The sequence below is a fragment of the Echiichthys vipera genome (assembly GCF_963691815.1).
Source record: "Echiichthys vipera genome assembly, chromosome: 15".
Classification (NCBI taxonomy): domain Eukaryota; kingdom Metazoa; phylum Chordata; class Actinopteri; order Perciformes; family Trachinidae; genus Echiichthys; species Echiichthys vipera.
In genome coordinates, this window is record NC_139840.1 from 12,000,189 (window position 1) to 12,025,740 (window position 25,552).

The 25,552-nt window shown below is 38.5% G+C and overlaps 1 protein-coding gene across 1 annotated transcript in view; it reads left to right on the top strand.

The window, feature by feature from the left end:
- Positions 1-434: 434 nt before the first annotated feature.
- The window catches only part of LOC310958041 (corticotropin-releasing factor receptor 2), a gene marked incomplete at its 3' end in the record, with an annotated part of 36,766 nt that continues 11,648 nt past the window's right edge, over positions 435-25,552 (top strand). The window contains exons 1-6 of the mRNA XM_083928838.1: positions 435-564; positions 674-793; positions 22,671-22,756; positions 23,298-23,404; positions 24,159-24,276; positions 24,370-24,523. Coding sequence (XP_083784964.1) covers positions 444-564; positions 674-793; positions 22,671-22,756; positions 23,298-23,404; positions 24,159-24,276; positions 24,370-24,523 — 706 coding nt within the window. The 5' untranslated portion in view covers positions 435-443. The remainder of the gene's footprint in view (positions 565-673; positions 794-22,670; positions 22,757-23,297; positions 23,405-24,158; positions 24,277-24,369; positions 24,524-25,552) is intronic.

The window sequence follows — 25,552 nt, forward strand, 5'->3', positions numbered from 1 at the left end:
ACACACACACACACACACACACACACACACACACACACACACACACACACACACACACACACACACACACACACACACACACACACACACACACACACACACACACACTTCCCCATCTGAAAGCAACTACTTCCCCATCTGAAAGCAGCAACTTCCCCCTATCCATAAATAAACACGACAGGTGGATGGCAGGTGTGATTTTTCAGACAGAATGACAAAGATTTGGTCAGTCCGGTGTGTCGGCTGTCTCAGCTGCAGCACGTGGATGGATGAGCGAATGCGCGGCTCTGATTGGCCAGACACGCGACTCACAGCGGGAGCACTGGGCTCCCTACTTGTCATTACTGTTGCTCCGATTCACAAGCCCATGAACGCCGCTGGAGTGCGCCTGACGCCTTTCGGACTTGGAATTATTGCTATTATTTAAAGTGGCGGATCGCACCATGGACGCTACCATTTATCAGATCATATTTGGGGAGCTCGGGGACCTAAATTGTAGTATGATTGATGCTTTACAAGACACTTTTTTGGAAAACGCATCACTGTCATTGCTGAGTGCTGATGGTAAGATGGAATTGCTTTCTTGTTTTCTTGTTCAACATTGAAAGATGTGTTGCGTCTTGGACAAACGGAACTCAGCGTCCGTCTTCTTTGTTCTACTTCATTCCCCCAGGTTTCTTTTGCAATGCCACAACCGATGAGATTGGAACCTGCTGGCCGCGGAGCAGCACCGGGAGGATTGTGGAGAGACCCTGCCCTGAGTACATCAACGGGGTGAAGTACAACACAACCAGTAAGATATTAAGCTGTCATGGAAAAAAGTTTTTTTTTTTCTTCTGCAATGCTTTGGATGAAAATATTTTTGTACGCCTACGGGATATAAGGTATTATGTGCAGGATATAAAATGGAAATATTATTTTTGGTTGAAAATTTCAGGGTCTGCTCCTCAGCAAACACACTCTAAGCATTCAAATTATATTGTGTTAGTGCAGTGTAGATGATGCTTCATAATCAGTTAGTCTGTTGAATCCCCTTCAGCTCTGATGTAGAGCAGTGGGAACAGTGAATCTCATTTGCACCTTGTGTCACTGGAACAGCTGCATCAGAATGAGCATGTGTGCTGTTCACACAAAGGGCATATCTCTCTAAAAAATGACTTGAACACCAATGAAATGTGATGTGATTCTTTTTGATTGTTTTATCAGACATTACTCGGCCAAACTTTGACAATGTTGAGATACTTGAAATGCAGTTACAGCTGAGTTTAATTAACAAGAAGAAAAAAGTATATATATATATATATATATATATATATATATATATATATATATATATATATATTAAAAAAAAAAAATATATATATACAGTATATATATATATATATATATATATATATATATATATATATATAAATTGATCCTCCAATCAAACAATAGGTCCGTCAAATGCACTGGTGTAATGGAATGGAAGTGGAATGACACAGGTGACAGATTAATTTTTTTCTGCTGTAGGAGAAAATATACAGGGATTATACAGTTTGTCCACTTTGCGGTCATATGACTGACAGTATTTTACAGCTTATTTCACACAGTGACTGCAGTGTCTTGGGACCTTTTGTTGTCCCACGATAGCATAAGATAATAGACTTTTGCATTAGAGCCACTGAGGCAGACTTGATAGTTTTTCTGTGATTGACTGTCTCATTTGAAAAGGAATCACGCAGGCATTTAAAGATGCTGTATGGATCACTTGTATGATCTTTGGGGGAGGTTGATGGGAGGTTACTGCAGCATGATGTTTAAACATTGCATGCTCAGCCTTAGCAAGAAATGACTGCATGCATCAAAACACGTTTAATTGTGTGTATATACACACACACATGCCCAAATATGCACAAGCAGGCGCAATATACATCCATTATGTATAGAGAGATGTCAAAGCCGGATGGTCGCCTCACAGGATGCCAATATGTCTAGATCATTGGAATAACGGTGAGGGGATCAAGCTCATTGTCAGTCAGAGTTAACTGGTCACATCTTTTAACTCCTGAAGCTGCATGCGCCACTGACATTGACTTGACCAATGTAGATTACCGATCCGTTCCACTTTACAGGAGATTCTGTGATAATGGTTTAATTTGTTTCGTGTGTATTCCACGTATTGAAAGCAGGAGACGTAGTATCCAGACCACAAATCTGGAAGGAGGTAGGTGGGGGTGGTGTATGGATCCCAAAACAGAGGACTCTCACCTAGGCAAGCAAGTTAATTTCCCATAGCAGGGTTCCTTTCGTTAATGTCCTTGATGTAATAAACCAAACCGTAACCTTTTTTATAATCCTAGCCAAGTGGTTTTCATGCCTAATCCTAAGTGTCACCTTTTTGCAGGCTAAAACACATAAAACACTTGCGGTCCACTTGCGGTCCACTTGCGGTCCACTTGCGGACCACCACCGTCTGGCGGTTGACTTCAGGATCGACTTCCTGTCCATCTGTGTCTCGCGGCGGACATTCAAAACTGTTCATGAGAATTTGTTAGATAGGTTTAAAGAAAAGGAGTGCCTATTTACACCCGGCTGTGCGATCTGGCTACCTGACCCTCATCCACAGCTTCAAAGAGCGACAAAATGTGCTATTGTGGTAGTTAACTGTGGGGAGTGGGTTAAGACTTTCACCCAGGAGACCATGGTTTGATTCTAGCCTGGGATGTACTTAAAATTTTGTTGACATATAATTTGTGCAGTTTGGTTAGGTTTATGCAACAAAGCTACATGGTTATGTTTAGGGAACAAAGCTATATGGTTCATTTTAGGCAACAAAACTACAATGTTAGAGTTTGGCAAAAAAAAAAAAAAATGGGTGAAAATAACATTGTTGACCACAGACATCTGGGTAGAAATAGCATACATTGATATTTATACCAGGGTGAAAATAGCTTTTGCCTTAAAGAAATACAAACAAGCCAAAGAGTTTTTTTTCCTTATCCCAGATTGTATGTGTGGGTTAACCAGACCATAGGGGTCTGGTGCCTTGGACAAGGGCACCTCGCCAGTATACAGGAGGGGAACTGGCACCTCGCGAGCTACCAGTCCATACTCTATACTTGGTCTGGGCAGGGACTTGAATCAGTAAACCTTCAGTTCCAAGGTACTGCTGCCACGAGTAGAACTCCACATACACATCACAAAGTCATCATACTCACTATAGCTCTTATACTTCCCAGTCTAAGTGTCTGAAATTTCAGTTAAATAATAGTGTTTTTTGAGCTGTGCCCAAAACACAATGGACAAATTTGAAGGAGATTTGATTAAAAAGAAAGACAGAATGGTCCATGTTAAATTTGAAGGGCATCCAGTCCGTTAACTTCCCTGCATTTGAGTGGATGTATTAATGAAACAAAACTCTTAATTGCATAATTAATACTTAAGTCTTGATGTTTTTACATGTTCCTCCTTAGACAGTGTAGGCGAGTACCTTCATTATGCTGGGTCACATTAGCAGCACCCAGTTTTTAGCCAAGGATGAATTAAAATTTAAAATCACAAAATAGGTCAGTCTAAAAATAGAACTAGGCCCTAACATCACATTAGCAGTTGTTAATTAAAACGGTGCAATTACTCACAGAGTCTGAAATGAAAAAATAAAAAAATAAATGTGTAGCTTTAGCACTGTTTTGCAATCTAAAACACAACTGGAAGTGTATTTTCTAAGTCTCTCACTTTGGCCACATACTTTATCTGACCTACGAGACTAACAATAGATTCGTTTTCCATTTGCCTCCTTGGAATGTCTCAGAGCTAAACATTTAATGCTACAGGCCTGCATATTTGAAAAGCATGACCCAGGGTGGACGGTTGTTTTATTTCAAGACAAGCCCCTGTTCTTAGTACTCCCAGTTGTCGAACACTGGAAGATATACATGCTATATCGCGTGTAACCTCACAGGTTTTATGTAGTATTTGAACGGCTAAGTCATTTTAACATTAGCAATTCTCTTACAAAAATCTGAGGTTTTACAGACTTCACAGGCCTGTTCAGGTAAGGGCCTGTTAATTCTTTTCCGTTCCTTTGAGCATATAATAAATATTAATATCCGTGGAGAGTGGCTTAAGAGGTTTATGCATTTTTAAACCTGTGTCCCTTTTTTGGGTGCATTTATTCAGTTGTCTCCTTTACATGAAATGCACATCACCACCGTTGAGGCACAGTTGTTATAAGTGCTTTAAGGTCATTCATTAGTCACTGATGTTTTCTGTCAAGCCTCAGGTGAGACAAGATATTCACAGTACTGTGGATGAACAATATCAACATCCACGTGTCGTTGTGTCGAGTTTTTCAAATTGACTCTGAGAGTGTAACTGTGTTTATTCAAAGAATCATGCATCTTCCTCTTCCTAAACTCATCCCATCCCAGTCTCTGTTCTTTGTCAAGGAGGAGACATCCTGTCAGTACACAGTGAACCTTTCAGCAGCTCAAATTCAGGATTGCTGGATCTACAATAGAACATTATTGATTCTCTTATCAGGATTAATAAAGTCAGAGACAAGTCGGCGCCGTGGTGTGTATCAGGTTTAGACAGGAGCAGAGCTGCTGCAACGTTGCATGTTGGGGATACAGCTTGATGCTTTGTTTAAAATAAGAGCAACATTACTATGCAAAATATTATAATAAAATACGATTTATATTCACACATTCACAATTCACTCCATACAGTTTATTTGACTGCTGTTATTAATTAATATTAATATTCTGTTTATTCTTTTGTCACTCACTGTACTGTACTATAACACTCAAACCTGCCAAATCCCACAGTGACAGGTACAAACAGGCAGTTGCCCGATCGGGGCTCAGACAAGTAAAAAAAAAAAGAGATCATACAAAAATATGATACAATGTTTGCTCTTTTCTCACTGCTGTGCGCATGTCTGTCTCAACTCACAGTCCTGGAAATATGCGTAACGTTTTCTGTCCTACGACAATGGTTTACGTCTTATCGGGCTACATCTCTATGGTAACTTAAGCTGCACACCCAACCTGCTCTGGTGCAGGTTATGTTCCCGATAACAGATCAACTCATATAAAGCACGACCTATTCAATAATCTTGGAAAATGTCAACATTCACTGAAAATCTCCACATTGTGAGTGGGGAGGGCAGAGAGATATGCATATATAGCGTATATAACAGATATAGCCTAGATTGTCGTCAGACGCATGATGCCAGTCTGCACTTTGTGTTGCAGACTCATTTTATTGTGCTTTCATATACAGATAGAACCTACATTATACATCTAGACAACACATTAATGTGATTTAATGTAATACACAAATGTAATCACAGTCGGATAGATGGGGCAGGGATATTATAAGAGAAACAAAACTCCAGCACTCACAGATGAATAAAATAAATAAATGAAAATGCCTTACTGTGACAAGCACGTTTTCATCTGAAACAAGTTTGCTTTAGCCTGAAATAAATAAATACACTATTAATAATTAGTCTATAAAACTGATAAATAGGTTTCTTATTTATTGTGTGCTATAAAGAATGTAATGAAAAGTAGCTGTGGAGCTTGGTTAGCCACGGTATAAGACAGTGCATGTCTGTGTGCATTTCTTCTTTTAAAATGCACCAGATACATAGCTCCATTTCCATCATACAGTGATATTATAAACCTATTAATATATGCATTCACACAGTTAGTGACTGTGGTTTTTTGCCAGCTGTCTTTCCTGCATTTAGCAGCTGTAACTTTGTTGCATTGCGCTTGCTTTGTGTTTAACTTTTCGTATTTGTCTAATAAATTATAGTTTGTTCTTTGCTCTCCTGCCACTAGAGTTGTCCAGGTTATCTAGCAGCTGAAGCTCGTCACAGCTTTGAAAATCGTTAGACCCAGGTGTGTTAGAGCAGGGAGAAAGGTAAAACATGCAGGGCAGTGGCCCTCCAGGAGCAGGATTCGATACCCCTGGCTTAGCGTGACTGCGGTTGTTAGGGTTAGTAAAGACAGGTAACTAAAAGTTGGACTTGCTTCCTAGTAAAGGGCTCTGGTGTTATAAGAGCTCATTGTGTATTGTGTGTAATGTGTGTGTTACGAGCGTGTGGTTTTGAGAGCGAGAGAGAAAGACTTGGGTGCTCGCAACTCTTATTAATCTTCCCAGAGCGCCCCGACAAAACATATCGCTTTGCTGTGTGACATCTAGTTCTGAAAGAGTGTGTAGCTGATTCCGCTCTAATTTGTAACCAAAACTCAGTTCCCAACTATAGTCTTTTTTTAGAGGCAAACATAAAACTTAAATAGAGCAGTGAATAAACAGACCCGCATCGTAGTCAAACTTGAAAATTAGTGGTGATGCTTTGTTTTTGTTTGTTTTTCCTCATTATGTGTGAGAAAGCACCAAACACCTGCACGGAAAGACCATGCTTCCCCAGCAATTGCAATCATTTAGTTGCTTTATTGCAAAGATAAATCTCTAGTTAATTCTGTTCAAGAGCTACTGGTGACACTGGAGGACAGACCCACCTAAGCGCACAAAATTAGTTAGCACACAATTAGCTTAAAAGAAAATCCTTCCGCTTGTCAGAAATGTACTTAAGCTAATGACTCATTAATCTTTACCACTAAAGTTTGATGACAGTATAAATGAGTGCAATAATGCTTTGCAAATCATCGTGAGCTGTCATGTAGGGGCAGCACGGTGGTGCTCACGCTGCACAGCAAGAGAGTTCCTGGTTCGAATCCCGGATGGGGCCCTTCTGTGTGGGGATGCATGTTCTCCCCGTGTCTGCGTGGGATCTCTCCGGGTTCTCCAGCTTCCTCCCATAGTTCAAAGACACGCACGTGTTAAATAAAGTGATGACTCTAAATTTCCCGTAGGTGTGAATGTGAGTGTGAATGGTTGTCTGTCTCTGTCTGTCTCTATGTGCCCTGCGATAGATTGCCGTCCTGTCCAGGGTGATGTATGGAAAGAGCTGTAATGTCCCCATAGTTCCCTTTTGGAGGAATAATATGAAACGGATATTTCCATCCTAAAGACGCATGCACAGATTTGTTTGTACAAATAGACACTTTTAAAATTGTAGGATGCATTGATTTAACCTTTCCAAACCACAGAACATCTTATTTGAGATACTCATCCTACTGATGCAACTGATGTGTGCAGTTTCTCATGCAGAGAATCACACGTCTCTTGCTGCTACAACTGGTGCTATTTTTCCTTCTAGTGATTGCACCAGAATCCACTGTAAAGTACCTCTCCTGCTGTGATGAATATAACTCCCTGTCATCTTCCTTTGAACCACATTTCCGTGGTGATACGGGGTAGGAGGTTAATCCGTCAGCAAATTCAGGTCAATATGCATGTAGGAAAAATTTCACTAGCCATTGCACATCACTAGCTCAGCATCCATACATATGCTACAGTAAGACCTGGATATTTTTTGAAGCCATTATGGTAACTATTGCTGAGAATGGAGTTCTTCGATTTTATATATGGGTATTGAAAAAAGACATCTTTGTCAAGTCCCAGTCTGAATGTGATACTTTTACTGTTTCCCTTGCAAAAAGGAATTACACAATGGATTTGAAATAATTGATTAATGATTAGTTAGTGATAATAAATGATAACCTAAAGGGTGATGATTGGATGCAGGCTTATATATATATAGATTTATAAATTGATCATTAATCAGTCAACAAATTCAGGTCAACATGCATGTAGAGATATACTGTATATATGTGACATATAACTTACATGAGATTAATTCATTTTTAGCATTTGTATTCCCTGCACTTAGCAAAAAAACAAGACAAATGATTTTATAGTTGACGTGAAAGTCTATTCTTGACTCTTTAAAAAAAAAAGTTTTAAACTGGATTGTAGGGGTTCTCCTCAGAGACTGGAGTTCGTTGTTGCCTTGTTTTAACACAAAGTACTCGGTTAAGGTTAGAGAAAGATCATGATCTTGGTTCAACTTGGAAAGGTTGACTTGAATTGAAGCACAAGACCAGATGTGTTACATTTTCAATATACAACCAAAAGCATGAGCTTCCCTATTAACCAGGACATGGACAAGAATCCTAATCTTCTCCTCCTCCTCATGGACTTTGCGTACTATAATGATGTCACAAATCCTTGCCAATGAGTGTAATAGTGTAGCAACTATATTTCCCCAAAAAATGTTGCGTTAGACTAACACATTTTTCACAATAAATGAGACTTGGGAGCTTTGTATTGTGGTATTATTATATGAAATGCCACAGTAGCGATATAAGTGTAGGGTAAGATTTTATTGATGTAGTCAGACTACATATCGTTGTTTGTTATTGCAGAGACCTGCTATAAATAACTTGAATAAAGAGCTTATAAAATGTGACAGCTTTTTGGCTGCGTAATGTTGTATAATATGGTCTCATTATCTAGATCTAGTTTCCCTCATGGCCACAGACTTGTAGCACACATCGTTTTACTCATTTTCTCTCACCAACTGACTTGGGTAAAGCTGTGAGCTTTGACAGGAAACACACAAGCAAACACGAATCTTTGATCTACAATTGTAGTTATTCCAAATGTGACATCGGGGTATGAAAAGAAACAGGAACACTTGAGAGACACAGCTGTGAGTAGAAGGAACTCTTCTTCAGGCCATGTTGTACTATCTGATTCGGTGGTCATCACTTAAGGCACAAGGCTTTTAAAATACTTTGTAAAAGAGACTCAGTAATCCCTGATAAAGAAGAGGAGATATACTGACAGTTAACCAAAACTCTCTACATTTGCAATTATTTACGGCTGTCCAAATGGTCAAATTGGAAGTTGAAATTATCGAATTGGATGTGGATGTCACGCCGCGGTGTGGTTTGTCTTGTCTTTGGGTTTTTGTCTTGTGAATTTCCTGTTTTATTTTGAAAGATAACTCTCCTCTCCTTCCAGGTCACTAGCCCTTCCTCTTGTGTCACCGGTCTGACGTCATTCCCTGATTCCCGATTGTTTCCACCTGTGGTTCCCCTTCCCTCATGTGTATAAAGTCCGTGTCTTTCCCCTTGTTCCGTGCCAGATTATTTCGTACCTTGTGTCGAATGTATCCAGCAGTTTTCTCCCCACAGTCTTGTTCATTCCTTCGAGTTCTTTGTTTCCACGTTCTGGTTTTTGTATTCCTGTTTTTGTCCAAGTAAGTTTTCCGTTTTTGAATTCTCTTGAGACATTTGTTTTTTCCTCCTGGTTGGAGCGTCTTTGTTTTATTTAATTATTTTTTTTGGTTATTCCTCACGTACGGAGCGACTTTGTTATGAGATTTATTAGTTAACTTTGCCTTTTGTTTTTTCCTCCTGGACAGAGCGTCTTTATTTTGTAGTTTGTTTTATTACTGGCGACTTTTGTTTTGTTCCTCCTGTGCGGAGTGATGATTTGTTAGTGGCTTTTGTTCTGTGCCACGTTCCTGTCGTCAAGCTAATAAATTCAGTGTTGATCCGCGGACCTCCGCATCTGAGTCCTCATTCCTGCCCCGGGCTTATAGTGGAAGGGCCTTCATTCATCAGTCAATCAATAGAAGATTAATAAATTCTCATTTGTGGTCTTGAGTAAGATTCATGTACCCCACATGATGTATTGTAAGAACTTTGGTGATCATCAGGTCATTTTTAATACTTACTAAAATGAATGACGTTAACATCCGCTTCAGCTGTACTTTGTGCTGATTAGCACATGCTATCATTCTAACACACTAAACCAGTGGTACCCAAACCTTTTCTGCAAGGCCCCACGTTTGTAGATAAATCTATTTTGAAGCCTCCCCTCTTTCTTCATTACCCTCATTTGTACATGTGAAGCCATGGGCGACATATGCCAAGATCTTCTGTCTTTGCTTTGGTAGTTGTGACGTTTCCTCGTCTGGTTTATGTGTGGCTGGCAGTCCTTTCATAACCATATGTCATTTATATTAAGCTTTGCCGGCTCCTTTTTTCAACTCCAGGTCCCCCCTAGGGGTGGCGCTATTCAGATTGGGAATCACTGAGCTTAACTACGATGATGAACATGGTGAACATTATCACCTAAAAATTTGCATGTTAACGTTGTCTTTGTGAGCACGATAGCTTGCTGACATTTGAATATATGGAGGTCTTTCCAGTCTTCTGAAATTATAAAATGGGTTGAATACAGTATGTCAGCTTTGAAAAAATGTGATGGACTTTTAGCCTTATGTTTGGCATTCAACCTATATGCATATACAGTATTAGTATTACAATGACTTATCAACAAGTTTAAAATGTGCAAAACATCTGTTTATTAGAACTTTGTAACCTTAAAATTTAGGGATTTTGTTAACACAGCAATAAACAGCCATTATTAATTCTTTATATGCAGTTGAAACGAAATCTTTACTTAGAACAAAAACAGTTTACTTAGAATAACAGTTAAATGCACCCCACCCCTTCTCTGCTTGAGGGTTCCAGCCGACTGACTCTGAAACCAAAACAAAACCTTCCCTTTAATTTATAGTTAACTGAGGCTTTCAACTTACAATTCTCTTCTTCTAGAAAATAATCACCCCATTAGACATCTGAATACGGAGTAAATTCCCAAAGAGCATAATAATTGCACGTGCATTAATGTTTTGCCAGAGGGGGTATTAAGATTCACCAGTGTCTCTAATGGCTATACGTACAACCTCAGGGCAGGATCAAGTCATACAATAAAAAAATGTCATATGTACATCATGTGCATTAATGTTTTGCCAGAGGGGGTATAAAGATTCACCAGTGTCTCTAATGGCTATACGTACAACCTCAGGGCAGGATCAAGTCATACAATAAAAAAATGTCATATGTACATCATTCTCCATTTCCATTAGTTCATGTATGAAAATTAATAACCAACCATGAGAGTGCCAGTTATATTTCCTCCCTGCCCTCATAGAGGACATATTATTCTTCAAGCCCATCTATACAATTGACATGTTAAGACACATACCCCTAAAGAAATTTAAGGCAAAAGCAACTGGATTTGGTTGTTTGTCTGGGAAGACATTTCACCTCTCGCATCTGACCGTAAATGAACTGATGAAGCCAATTGGAAGAGAGGTGAAACATCTTCCTAGACAAACAACCAAGTCCAGTCGCTTTTGACTTAAATTTCTTTGGGGATAACGATGACCTGGACAAATGAGAACATTAACAGGCTGATTGTTAAGACACATAACATCAAATTCCCAGCCGAGATGAAACAGTTATTTCACAAAGGTGTTAAGTAACTGCAAATTGTTTGCTGACAACCTACTTTAAAGTGTGGTCGACTTTGCCCCCAAAACTGAACAAGCTGTTGTTTTTAACGTGGCATCATTTCCAGAAGGTTGCTCACTCTCTATTTTCCCTCAGGAAATTGACTCTGCAACACAACAGAGTAACAGCGTTCGCTTTTCGGGTCGCCTAGTCACACAGACAGTTGGTTTGTTCCAAATTAGAAATATAAAACATCACTCCTACACAACAATATGCAAAAAATCACAAGGCCAAAGTAAGTGCTACAGTTTCATTGGTTCCTTGATCAAGAAAATGATTTGAATTTACAAGGAAGCAATCCATACAGACATTTCACACTGCAGTCTCAACCAGGGTTGAACCAATGTTGATTTTGTGTTCGAAAGGGTTAACCCGCATTGACCAGGTTAGGCTTTGCGACACAGGTTAAGATGTGGGTCAGACATGAGTGAGACAAGGGTGGATGTCAATGAGAATGTCACACCGCCAGGGTCACTAACAACAGTTGAAATACAACCCATAACCAAACGCATCCGTATAACACAGCTGTGTGTTTTTATATGCTTCAGTGTTTCCCCTGCTCGTCGTCTCTCTTCTCTCTGTTGGTCGGTGTGTCTGTTTGACAGATACACACATGCAGCGACACGATGAAGCTCTGCATTTACACAAAATCCAGTAATGTGTCACCTTCCAGCAGGGTCATGTCACTTTTCTGTGACCAGTGATGCATAAAATATCTGGTTTGTAATAGAACCATCAGTTATTATATTCTGTGACTAAATTGCACCATATATTGGATGACAGGATAAAAGTATATCTGATAAATAAACGTTTTGTTTCCCTTGGATTGCAGTGACATATTCTGAAATATTGTTTAGCTATTTTGAATTATCTCAAAGCTTTCTAAGAGAATGATAACACGGGGTTTCTACATGTTGTCAGCTGGCTTCTCTTTGTGGCTGCTCTGCTCTGCTCTGTTTTTTTGTTTTTTTTCTTGTTCTGCTTAAAAGGTTTATTCATGGCTTGACTGAGAACAATTCCAGACCGAGAGCCTGAAATTTGATATGAAGGTCATACATTAAAAAGCTCATTATTCTCTCGGTTTCTTTGCCTTTTAAAAAATTGGGTTCTAATGCTTCAATTAGGACCTGCTTATGATGCTGCCAATGCAGCATGACTTTCCATGATGCAGATGGAAAACTGTAGCACTGACTATCCCACAGGGACTATCCCCAAAGTATTTGCAAAATGGCCAAAAGAGCTTGTCATGTTTTTATGAGTACCTTTCTGTTTCTTTTTCATGGACACCTCAAACCCATTACATCAGGACTGCCCAAATTGCGTGTACAACCTCCTTAAAATACATTGCCCAATAGGCTGTTATTCTGTCAATAGCTCCCTCTCTCTCCTCATTTTTTTGAACATGGACACTTGAGATCAACTCAATCAATAAATATAATAAGTTTTTTCCCATTCAAAAGCCACTGGGAAAAAATTAAGCAATGAAGATACTAGGGCTGTGCACCTTTGCCTTATAAGACGATCAGATATGTATCTAGATACATGGGCCATGATACAATATAGAGAACAATGCATTTTAATATAAAAAATTATTACGTTTGATTCGGTTTTGTTCGATGCAATTTGATACAGTTCTCTGTTTTTCTATTAATGTGATGTTTTTTTGTTCTAGTGTTGTTTACCATGCTTTCTGTTTGATTGTCTATTTTTAATGTGTGAACCGTCTTTCAGTACTGAGAAAAAGGCTAAATTAAATTGATGTATTACTATTATTATTATCATTATTATTATTGTTATCAACATTTGTTAATTGTAGACATTCATTTTCCACAATACATTTCAATAAGATAATTCTATAAAAGTGGCACTGCTGCTTACCTTTAAATAGATATATTTCATGAAATACTTGACATTATGGCACGGGAAGAAAATGGAAGACAAATGTATCACTTCAGAATAACATGTTTATTACTTTTCCAATAGACAAAAAAATACTTAGTGTTATACAATCGGTCTTATGAAAAACCAAACCGTAACATATTTATCGTGTCACATAAGCCATAACTTTCTACCACACTGTTAGGTCTTAGTTCCTGAGCAATAAAACAGGCTATAGATGTCGTGATTACCTGAGATCTCGCTGAGTTATGACTGGAAAAATATTTTTAGATCCGTGCCTTTGTCTTACGTGTTTTTGCTTCTGCTAGTTGTAATGTTACTAGCATCAACATAATCTTCTTCTTCAGAGTCTAGCATTGACCTTTTACCTTTTTACAAGAGGGGGGCAGAGCGAAGTGGAGATGCCTTGCAGACGCTGTGCTGAAGCAGCAAAGCTTATTCAACTGATTCATAACTTCATGATTGGGCCATCGACGGGTTCATGGTACATTTTGACAGGACTACGGGTCTGTGTATCGATGTAGTCTCATCTTTAACATAAGAAATGAATTCCAATTTGGATCTGTGAATCTTTACACCCCTAGAAGATACATTTTCATCCAAAAGCAGTGAAGTGATTGTCCTTAGCTACGCTGCAAGCTTGCTCCATCCTCAAGAGAAATTGCATGAAAAAATAGTGTAGTAATTTGCTACTAAGTTGCCAAAAAATGTATCTCTGCACTCTCTATGCAGCATGGATGTAGGACAAATGTCACTGAACTGCGTCATGCTACTGTAAAGGATGGTACTGAAGCAGCAGGTTGGGCAGGCAAGCAGCCAAAGCTTTTAGACTAACCCCGTATGTCTTTTGTTGATTGGCTCAGTGGAGGTTGACCTGAGTTTGTGTGATTGGTGGTCTGTGTGGGTGCTCCTGGACCCTGAGAAATGTCTGTTGTTAGACCTGGTGCAATATTTCTTAGAGCCACATCAGAACTGCCATCTTTATTGTCATCCATAGCAGGACGATTGTGACACAAAGACTTGCAGTCACTCTGAGAAAACAGATGGGATTTCTACTCTGGCACTATTCTTTGGCTCTCATACAAATGATGACTTTTTCTGTTATGCAACTCAAATCCATAATCATAATAGTTATATAGTAAATACGTATTTTAAACATTTTTAAAAAACATTCTACTGTAAAATGTGGTTTTTGATTTTGTCAGAAAAAAATCTTTTTTAAAAGTCTTTAACATGTCACAAGCCATCGAAAGAAAAAGCTTCGATGTCTTTTTTGCCTCCCCAGTTTTATTTATAGCATCCATGAGTGTGAGTCAAAATTTCACAGATGAAAATTTTACAGATGACAAAACAAAGATATTCAGCACAGGTTGATTTCTTAACTTTGTACATAGGCTACTATCTTAAAAATGGAATGCGCTGCTTAATACAGCCACAATAAGGATGAAATTGGATAAAAAGGACATTCCTATTCAAATCAACATAACATAATGGTCAGAGCCATGGCCATTTTTATGTGTACCGTTGCCAAGCAACCGACTAACTTCCATACAAACGTTCGTATAAACCAACTCACTGCAACGTTCTCTAGTGAAGTCAACACAGCAACAGAGACACACACAATATTGTTAATTAATTGCAGTTATCTGTTAACAACCTGTTTCAAATCAGCTGTGTATTTGCTTTCTTTAACACATGCTTTAGCACATGTTCTTGCCAACGGGACTTACATCACAAACCCAGTCAGTACAGGCTGCACATTCGCTCTCAGCTGACTGAGCACAGCTGAAGTAAACTGAACTGAGAAATGAACAAATCAGTTCAGTCTCAAGATTCAGTTCAGTTTGTAGTTTGAATAGCAGGCTGGAACAGTCCACGGACCCACTGGAGCTGGATCTGACTGTCCCTCCTTCTCACTCCATGCCGCTCTCTCATCCCACCGCGACACTTTACGGCCCCACTGATGTGTGTTGTCAGCATGACAACCAACAATAGTCACCATTTCGTTTTGGACAAGTCAAATTACCATGGCAAATGTCTCAATGTCCTTTCCATTCAACTGAATTTCTATGGCAACAACTTGTTTTTTTGGAGCAATCCAAAGGTCATAGGTTGATGTACAAATAATCCCTGGAAACAAACCTATTTTTAAAATAAGACAGGACAGGATATGAGTTAACAGGCTTTTCCATTGAGTATATTTAAGCAATAAAGTGATAATTACTGGTAGGAGTTAGCAGTCAAATGCATATGTATGAAAATATAAAAGCTCAGAGCATGAGAGTTAAATTGAAGCAATAGTATTAGAAAGGTCAATCTGAAGGGATACATTCAAATACTCTGTGATTTATGTGTGACTCGTGATGTAACATGGGTTTTCAGTACAGTAGAGAAGTTTACTTTCATTTTTGGAGCGGGTGCTCATAATGCCAGGGAGCCGAGGACTTTGAATCAGATCCTCTGACAAAATGTATAACAGAGTAAATGTGACAAGGACAGGGCCGTGTTTTTTGGGGGGGGAAATGGTTTAGCTGTCATGTTGTGTTTGATCAAACTTGGGTTAATCAAGGGCTTGGGAACAGTAGCATTTTAAGGTTGGAATGTTGGCATGTCTGTGCTGAGGTTAGTGACTCACTGGAGACTAACGCTTTATGATCTGAACCACAGGTCATCTGGGTCAAAAATATGTGAATTTCTCTCCAGACTGTTATACTGATCTTCTTTCTGCGTTGTAAATTTAATTCTATGTACATTTGTCACACGTGTCTTCTGTTGTTTTTCTCACAAAAAACAAAAACGGCATAGGTCTCATGCAAGAAAATTTTTTATTTAAATTTTTTCGAACCATGGGCTTGTGCGAGTGTGCCATGTCAGACTCAGAAAACACTCCTGGCTTCAGAAAACTGTGTAAATTACCCATGTGTAATTGAGCGGGCTTTCCCGAGGATTGCAAATTAGCATAAAAAGCAGCCAACGCATTAGCCACCGTGAGCATCCTCGTATGTCCTATTGAAGTCATGCTTTCAGAGAAACATAAAGTTAAGAAAGTTTTAGCAGCATCAGCAGCGGGTGACGGAATTGACCGGGACAAGGAATGGGAAAAGTAATGAGTGCCGTTTATGCCTTGTCACCTGAGGGCCGTACTGTCACTAAAATAAAGAAGAAGTAATCCAATATGAAAATGGTTATTTTAAAAACATCTGTGGAGGGAGTCAAATAATGTAAGGCCTTTTGCATTTTGAGATGTTCATATTGATATTGTGTAATACAATATAATTTAAAAATAATAATTATATAGTTAGACAGTAGGAATACATTTAGAATTATATTAGAATTTCAATTGCAGAGTCATGCTTTAATGTCAACTATATTATGAAGTGAAGTATAATTTACTATCTAACTCAGAATTGCTTTAAAGTAATAAAATATACAATCCATTTAGGAAAAACGCAATAACTCCTACCACAGGTAAATTGTGTTTGACAGTAATAAATATATGCTTTTTAGAAAGTAAGAGCATCTTATTGTATGAAGTTATGGACTAATGGAAAATGACACCGAGAGATGATTTAGAGAAGAGTGATTTCTAACAGCATTTCTGAAGCAGCTCTTAAGCACAATCAATCATGAAGCGTAAAGAAACAAAGTGTAAAGGAGTACACTAGAGAACTCCCCAGTGTTTCAGAGACTGATATGATAGACTGATTGAATTGTTACTATTTATTCCCTCATTTTGCTCTTTATGTTGTCAAAAAAACCCAAATGTTTGTTTGGTATTTGATGTCTTTGTAAGTGACATGGCAGTGTTTCTCCAGCCCCTGCTACCTAAATGAAATATCAATCTGAAATGAGTTGTTCGATTCCAATGCTGTCGTGGTATGACCTAGTTTAGTCCGTCCCCAGCTCGAAAAAATTACATTTCAAGTGGCTTGAAGGAAACTGCTGTAACTGGCTCAGGTGTGTGGCTGCTTTTATCGCTCAACTTTGAGATATTGTAGCCGTTTATTTTTTACTACAGTTTGGAAGTCGTACAAATAGAGGCCCCTACATTTACTGACTATTTTTCAGCTGAAAAATCCATCAGAAAACCGACCTCCTGGTTCAAAAGTAAGACACAACTAAAGAGATAGATGATGAAACTAAAGCACAGATGAATCAAATGCCAGACAGGGAAAGACAGCCTTACACAACCTTTAAGTGAAAAATGTTGTACTGTATTATTCCTGTGGCATTTTCACTGAAGGTCCCATAGCTGGTAACACAGCAGTATTAAGCTGAAAGAAACTGGTCAGGCTCAGCAGCCGTTTATTACACAATTAATAACCGTATTTAACTTTTTAATTGTAGTACCACTTATGCATTAACAACCAATGCACCCTGCATGTATTTCAATCTAAGAACATTTCCTCATTTATCTCCATAAACAAGCTTCCAGTCATCCCATCTTTGAGCAATCACACAGTATGGTGCATGTTTAAACGTATTTATGCATCCAAGAAAAGCAAGATATTTGGCAATGTGACTGTGGAGAAGGTGGGCTCTTTTGGCACAGAGTAGGCCAGTTGGAAATCGCACATTTCTTTTGTTTGTTGTTTCTTTTGTATTTTTATTTTAACTGTGTGAATCTAATGCACTTTAAAGATAAATGTGAAGAGAATAGCTTTATTGTGCGTAATGCACAGATGGTTCATCAGAAATGTGCTCTCCCTGCACCAGTGCCTTAAATTAGTCCTGCCTCAGTGGAATAGCTCACAGGGACGGACCTTTCAACCTTCCTAAACTACTGTGATATTAGTTCAAACTCAAAGGTGCCATATTATATTTTATGATTTTGTTTATGGATATAGTGTCTCGATAAGATAAGATAGAGAAAACAAATGGATGATGGAGAACGCCAAACACCTCGGTAACAATAGTTAAACTTTTATAAAGGGTTATAAAAGTTGTAACTAATGGCTTAACTAATGGCGGTACATCATTCACTAATATGATATAGACCATTAATGAGCAATAAACAAGAACAACTGTGGGTTGCCACTTCGTGTTTAAACTGATTTTATATCCATATTCTGTAATAAATGTTGGGAATACATTAAAGTGAAATTCCAGTGTAAAATCATCCCAGGTTCTTTTTAGGCAAATTGGGTCATCAAATAAGCCATCGAGACAACTTTTTTCGTGTATGAACTATTAACATAGATTTTCCGGAGAGACGCTAACAGCTTGCCGCGGCTAACAAGGATTAGCTCGGGGAGGCACGTTGAACGCATTAAAGCAGCTTTTTTAACCACTTATACTGCTCCAAATAACATCAAACCTCTACAGGAGCATGATAAGCTTTTAAAAGAGTGTTTTGAAAGACTTACCTACTGGCCCTGCAACTCTTTTAAAAAGCTCTTTAAATTTTCTTTTGAAAACAAGACCTAATAAGACAAAGGAAATGCCATTCTGGTTAATGCCAAATATTTTTCAACCCGAAAATGATTTATAACTATAAAACATTCAGAAAAAAAATCTAAACTTTGCCTAGGTCCAGAATTTGAAATATGCCCACTCAACCAAGTCGGCAGATTTGTCTTGCATCATGGCATGAAACAACAGCTTCTCTGTTGAACCACCAATGGATCTAGTGAGAGCTGCAGGGGACTAACGATTGGTCAATCCGCACCACAGGTGGGACTTATGCTGTTGTCAAGTGTTGTCAAGCTGTGTTTACACACGGCATCTTCTCGCTCAGTGCGTTAACATGCACATCAGTAACCCGAAAATGGCCTTACCCCGGTTAAGGGAATAATCAGATTATTGAAGTTCCCCTTGTATACTTGAAAGGGGATTGAATGGGGAAATGACGGAGTAACTCGGTGGCGCTCCGCCAACATACAGCTGGACCGAATAAGGCTTTTTTTCGGATCCCCTTTGTCAAAATCACAACAGCCGACCTTTGGACAGAATTATGACCGAAATGGGTCTTCTTGGAAGTAATGTTACGCTGTTGCTTCCTGGTTTATTCTATCTCCGGGTCAAAAGCGTTCAAAAGAGTTCTAACCCCGGCACATGCGCAGACAAGAAAACCTGATAATAATCTGGGTAAGGCGTTTACATGCGCGGGAACTCCGGTACTAAAGGAGTTAGAAGAATCACCATATTAATCCCACAATGGGATATTTGATTTTTTTCACTCTATTATTATTCATGTTACACACACACACAGGCCCGAAATACACACACATGCACAAACAAGATCTATATACATGCAATTAATGGAGAGATGTCAGAGCGAGGGGGCTGCCAGTGGACCGGCGCCCTGAGCAGTTGGGGGTTTGGTGCCTTGCTCAACAGCACCTCCGCAGTGCCCAGGAGATCAACTGGCACCTCTCCAGCCAGCAGTCCATGCTCGAACCGGCGACCCTGCGGTTCCCAGCCGAGTCACCTATGGACTGAGCTACTGCCTCCCCAAATAATTGTTTTTTTAAACTGCATGTGAATGGCAGACATTGTTGTTTCTTTATACTTTACACTAAAGGCAAACTATGCAGATCCTCAACCGGATGTATCAATACTATCTGGGTGGTGCATGCAGGTGGAAAAGACATAACATAACTCAAAGACAAGCTGGTTGAAAAATGGCAACATTTTCCTGTAAAACCACAGCAAAACCAGTATGTTGGCATGACTACGCATCAGTGTAGATTTAAAAAATTATGTTAGATTCAGAAAAGTTGGTCTATAGTGATTGATTAGGTAAAAATTCCCTCCCACATGGAAATGGGTAATAGTGGAGGCAATGTCAGATGGAAACGAAGTGGCAATTACTATATAAAATCAGGCAAATATAAACTATTAATACAGCCATTAGTTACAGCGTATAAACTCTTTATTAGAAGTGGTACAAACATTTTGACACATGTACAGTAAGAAGAAAATGTGAATCCCTGTAAGCCTATTATTGTGTACAAGAGCTCTTGATTCAGCATTTGTTCAGGCTGTAATGTGTGTTGTTGTGTTGGATTATATTCTAACGTGTATGCAGGATTGTGTAATGCAAGCCATTTTAACCATCAAGTTGATTCAACACTGCTTTGCCTATTATACTGAACAACATTACAATGTGCAAGTGTTTCCATGGCTTCTTGTCACTCAGTGTGCACCACAATCAATAACATAATACCTTCCAACTAACATCATTTTTCACAATTATGCAGTGAAAGTAATGTGTCCTGGAAATTACTTGATGTCCTCACCGATTCAGATACAGATTATTTGCCTTAGTTCATGTTCAAACCATGCATGAGAAATTAGCTGTCCTATCACGGTTGCCTACACTGCACAAGAACTCTGAAAATGCCACATGGCAACTGATCAATGAACATGTTGAGGTGTTTTTTTTGTAAAGTCAAACAAACAAGCACCGTGTGTTTTAGAGTGTATTGTAAATGTACTTTTTTTACTTTGTCTCAGGGGATATACGTCCAACTCATTCATGTGCTTTAGTGATTTAACCAACTGTGATTTACCTCTGTGCTCTGCACTAAACAGCTCCTAGTCAAACTGCTGAGAATCTGGATTTTCCTTCTACATGTTATCTGCTCTCTCACAAATGTCACATTACGTAACGTTGATTTGCGGATCTTCCACTACTGCTGCCACTTCTTCAAGAGGTGCTGTCGGCATTCCTGAGGTGGATGATTGCCTCACTTTCTACCATATGGTTATGTTATTTACACAAATATTTGAGACAAGTGAGTGAATGCTGAGGAAATGTAAACACTACAGTCTACACTGTCTAAACTACTAGTCCCAGAGGGTGAAAAACAAGTGTTCTGCAACTGTCTGAGCATTGAGATAAATATTTTTTCAGGAAATAGGATCTTATGAAGCAACATATATTTATGAAATAAAGTTGAATAGATTGATTATTTAGAAATAAACTGATTATGTGAATTAAAGTAAATCTGCAAGGCATTCATTTGGAGTTCAATTCAATTCAATTTTATTTATAGTGCCAAATCATAACAAAAGTTATCTCAGGTCACTTTACATCTAGGTAAAGACCACACTCTATGATAAACATAGACCCAACAATTCCCTCGTAGAGTTGCATATGCTATTCATACTGGATGCCTTGGCCTGTTATAAATCAAAGAAGCTTCTGACAGCAGCAAACTCATGGTTGATGCCAGTATACACAATAATAAAACATCTCTATAAATGATGTGAATGTTGGCAGCAGAGTAGTTTGAATTATCACTTGGTTGATCATAATAGAATAGAAGAACATTACCTTCACACATTTATTGCTGCTCTGTTTTTGCCCAAATCCTTATACATTTTTCAGTGTCAGAGATAAAAGGCCCACTGAATGTCTAGTGGGGAAATGCAAAATGCAAAAGTTGATTATGGAAAGCAGGTTTTTAAAATATATGCAAATAAACTGGTAGAGTAAGAGGCTTTGCATTTCCCCACCATGAATACAAATTGTATTGCTGAATTGGAAAGACAGATAGCAGTAGTCAACTTTAAACTGAGCTTGAAGAAATGACAAGGATGTTTTTTTATTTACCTACTTCGCAAACATGTCACTTTAACTTTGCCTTGTACCAGCACTAAGCCACTTAACATTCAACGTCAGATAGACGTGCAGATCACATCTATATTGGCTCTGTTGGTCTATGACCATTTCTGGACATCTATTGGACATCCAAACTAGGTCCACTATTTGGATGTCCAACTATAACCCAACTTGGACGTCACATTGACGTTCATCATTTGACCTTTGAACTGGGCTCATTTTTTGGACGTCTATGAGTGGTTCAGAAAATGTGCATGATGTGTTTTTTTTTGTTGTTATTTACCTTTTCCTGTTTTTCTTTAACTGTTTTATTTTGAATAATCAACTTATTTATTTATGCATATATGTATTTTTGCATTTATCTAGTTTTTTAATTGGAAATGCAATGTGTGGAAAATAATTTCATGGTAGCGTATCCACCTTATTATGACAGAACTCCCCTACAGTCAAATACTACCAAGCCAGAAAATGCAGGTCAGGAGCAACAAGCTGATGTTAGCAGGAAATAACCTCTTGCTTTATTTGCTGTTGCTGAGGTGGGAGAGGGGATTGGCCAATGTCCGGAGGGTCCACAGTTCAATCCCCGCCTGACCTTTTGTCATGATCGTTGAGTCCTCGGGCAGGACACTTCACCCACCTTGTCTGAATGCTGTGTGTTGGAGGTGGTGTTCGGAGGGGCTGAATGGCATGACCCTAGAAAAGTGCCATGTTATTATCACTACAGAAGTAGTTTAAAATGAGTCTAAATTTGATCTTGAAAAAATGTCCACAAACTACCACTTTTGGACTATAAATAGCCCTTACACGGACGTCCCACAGATGTCAACATCGGACAAACCAATATTATCAACAAAACTTTAGCACTGTTTGCAACAATGCTATACGTTGTTTTTGTTTTTTCAACCGTGCTTCTCACTCTTTTCTTACAGGGAGCGCTTACAGGGAATGCATGGATAATGGGACGTGGGCGTTGAGGAGCAATTACTCCAACTGTGAACCAATTTTGGAGGAAAAGGTTGGTGTCCTGTTGCAGGATCAATCCTACTATGTCCTTAATTCTGTAAGCAATTTATTAACCATCTTAGATAAATGCTCATCACAGCTTCTTGTTAACCAAATGGCACACAGGGAATACCAATCGGATTAAACTAAAGATTTAACTGTGTTTTATTTTTCCAAGTAGTGCAGTTAAAGTGTTGAAATGTGTGTTTCCAGGCGACTTAAAAAATAAAAAAGTACAGTCCTGTCTGTTTCCCTACTGTATGAGCAAAGCCTGAGGCCTATTGTAAGACTGATGTATTGCATGTAATGAGTTTTAGCCTGATTACATCCTGATTATGTGTATTTCTGGGCCTTGCTCTATTTTCTCAGATAATTTTAAGCCATCTGAAGTGTGTCAATGACATTTGCTTTTCTCACGTTAATTAAACTTCCAAACAAAGGAGCTTAGATAGATGAATACAGTCTACACCCTGGTTCTATTCATGTATTTTTGTAATCCTAACCTCCCAACCAGCAGTCGCATCCAAGAAGTAATTTGTGTCCTGTCTTCACAGAGAAAATATCCAATGCATTATCAAATAGCGCTGATCATCAACTACCTAGGTCACTGTATCTCTGTGGGAGCTCTAGTCGTGGCCTTCATTCTCTTCTTGTGCTTAAGGCAAGTACAGAAATAGTCTCTATCTAAATGTGCCCTCTATGCATGAGACCTCATTGAGGACAATCAGGGAAATTCATGTAATATCCTCAGACTGCTTATCATTAAGTCGCTTATGTCAGATGAATAGATTCCTGCAGTTCGGCTCAGCTGAAGCACTCAGACTAAGAATGACATAATGTGCACTTCATAACATGTTTTTTTTTTGTAAGCAGTTGTAACTTTTTTCATGTCCTGGTTTAAACACACACACACTCACACTCACACTCACACACACACACACACACACACACACACACACACACACACACACACACACACACACACACACACACACACACACACACACTCACACTCACACTCACACACATACACAGTAACACACTTACACTATGACAGAACATTGCACTTACTCAGCAGCCTCAGCTGTGCAATCTGGTTTCATCGATGTGGGCTCACAACGCAAATATTGACTTCTTTAGATTAAAGACCAAAATAGTCAATATTCTTTATTATATTTACATCCCTTTAGATTTCATGGAAGAATCCATAACCATAAGAATCCAAAAGATTCTTATGTATATAAATATATATATATATATATTGGAGCCTCTATTTGTGACATGATTGACCAATAACTTAGAGACAGTATATTAAAAGGTCAATATTATTCTGACTTAAAATCTCATCTTACATTGATAACTACTCTATGAAAGCATACTAATAATACATGCCTTTTATTCGGCTTGTGGTATAGGAGCATACGATGTCTTCGAAACATCATCCACTGGAATCTGATCACCACCTTCATACTGAGGAATGTTATGTGGTTTTTGCTTCAGTTGATCGACCACAATATCCATGAGAGCAATGAGGTAACAGCAAGGTTTTACAGTATTGTGTGCTGCACACGCATACTATATAAAACGTATATAAAAAGTCTTGTGTTTGTTGTTGTTTTTTTCCAGCCTTGGTGTCGATTAATTACGACAATATACAACTACTTTGTGGTGACAAATTTCTTCTGGATGTTTGTGGAAGGATGCTACCTCCACACAGCCATCGTAATGACTTATTCAACTGATAAGCTCAGAAAGTGGGTCTTCCTTTTCATCGGCTGGTGTGAGTATGTCCATGTTGACAGTGCATTAGTAACACTTCACTCAGCTCTCCGCTCTGTGCGATGCAGTTTCGTACACTTACTGCACAGTAATTTTAATTTTGAATGAACATAGTAAATGGCAGTTCATTTCTGACCTTTGAAACAGTTAAGGTCCACTTAGCAACTGTTCTCCAGTTTATAATCATTTCACATCAGATTTCCATATTTACGGATTTATTTGTTTTCCAAGTTTTGGATGAACTGAAAAGTATCTTTCAACATACATTCATTGAAAATATTTGTAAATATTTTCCCAAAATGATCACTCGCAGAATTTGATTTGTTGTACAAGTACTGATTTAAAAAAGTGTTTTTTAAACAGCTGACCCACAATGTTATTTAACATTTCTGTCCAATTCAAAGTAAACTTCTGCAGAAGGTGAGTTCTGGTCAGTGGATGAAGTAGAGGGAACCTTTTTAGCGCTTCAGACTAAAGATAAGACTTTAATTTCATAAGAAAACACAGCTGCAGTCAACTGTGGAAAATGTCGGTTTTTGCGCTTGACTTCCAGTGAGTTTTGAACATGTAGTAGATGCTCCGTCATGACCACATAAATAATCTATGCTCACCTACAATATTAGGAAAAGCATGGTGTCACAATATTCTATCTTGAGGCAGAAAAACATGGAAACATGCTTCTCTGAACCAGTCTGACATTTCCCGCTCTCTGTATATGTAATGGACATTGTGTGTTCTTGCAGGAAGAAAAACATACTTTAATGCATCTAGGTCATGCAAAAATGACTCAACAGAGATTTATGAACAATGGAATGAAAAATACATAGATATAATATGTAATGACACATGGATGACTGGGAAGTTTTCATCCATTACATTTCTTAATTGAATTAAAATTAGATTTTGTATGATGACTACCCGTGCAGCTCCCTCTTTGAGTAAATTCAACTCATCAGTTAGACTAGGCATACTAAGAAATTCCTGCAGCTGTTGATTCAATCTAAAAAAAATAATTTTCTGTAATTCTACC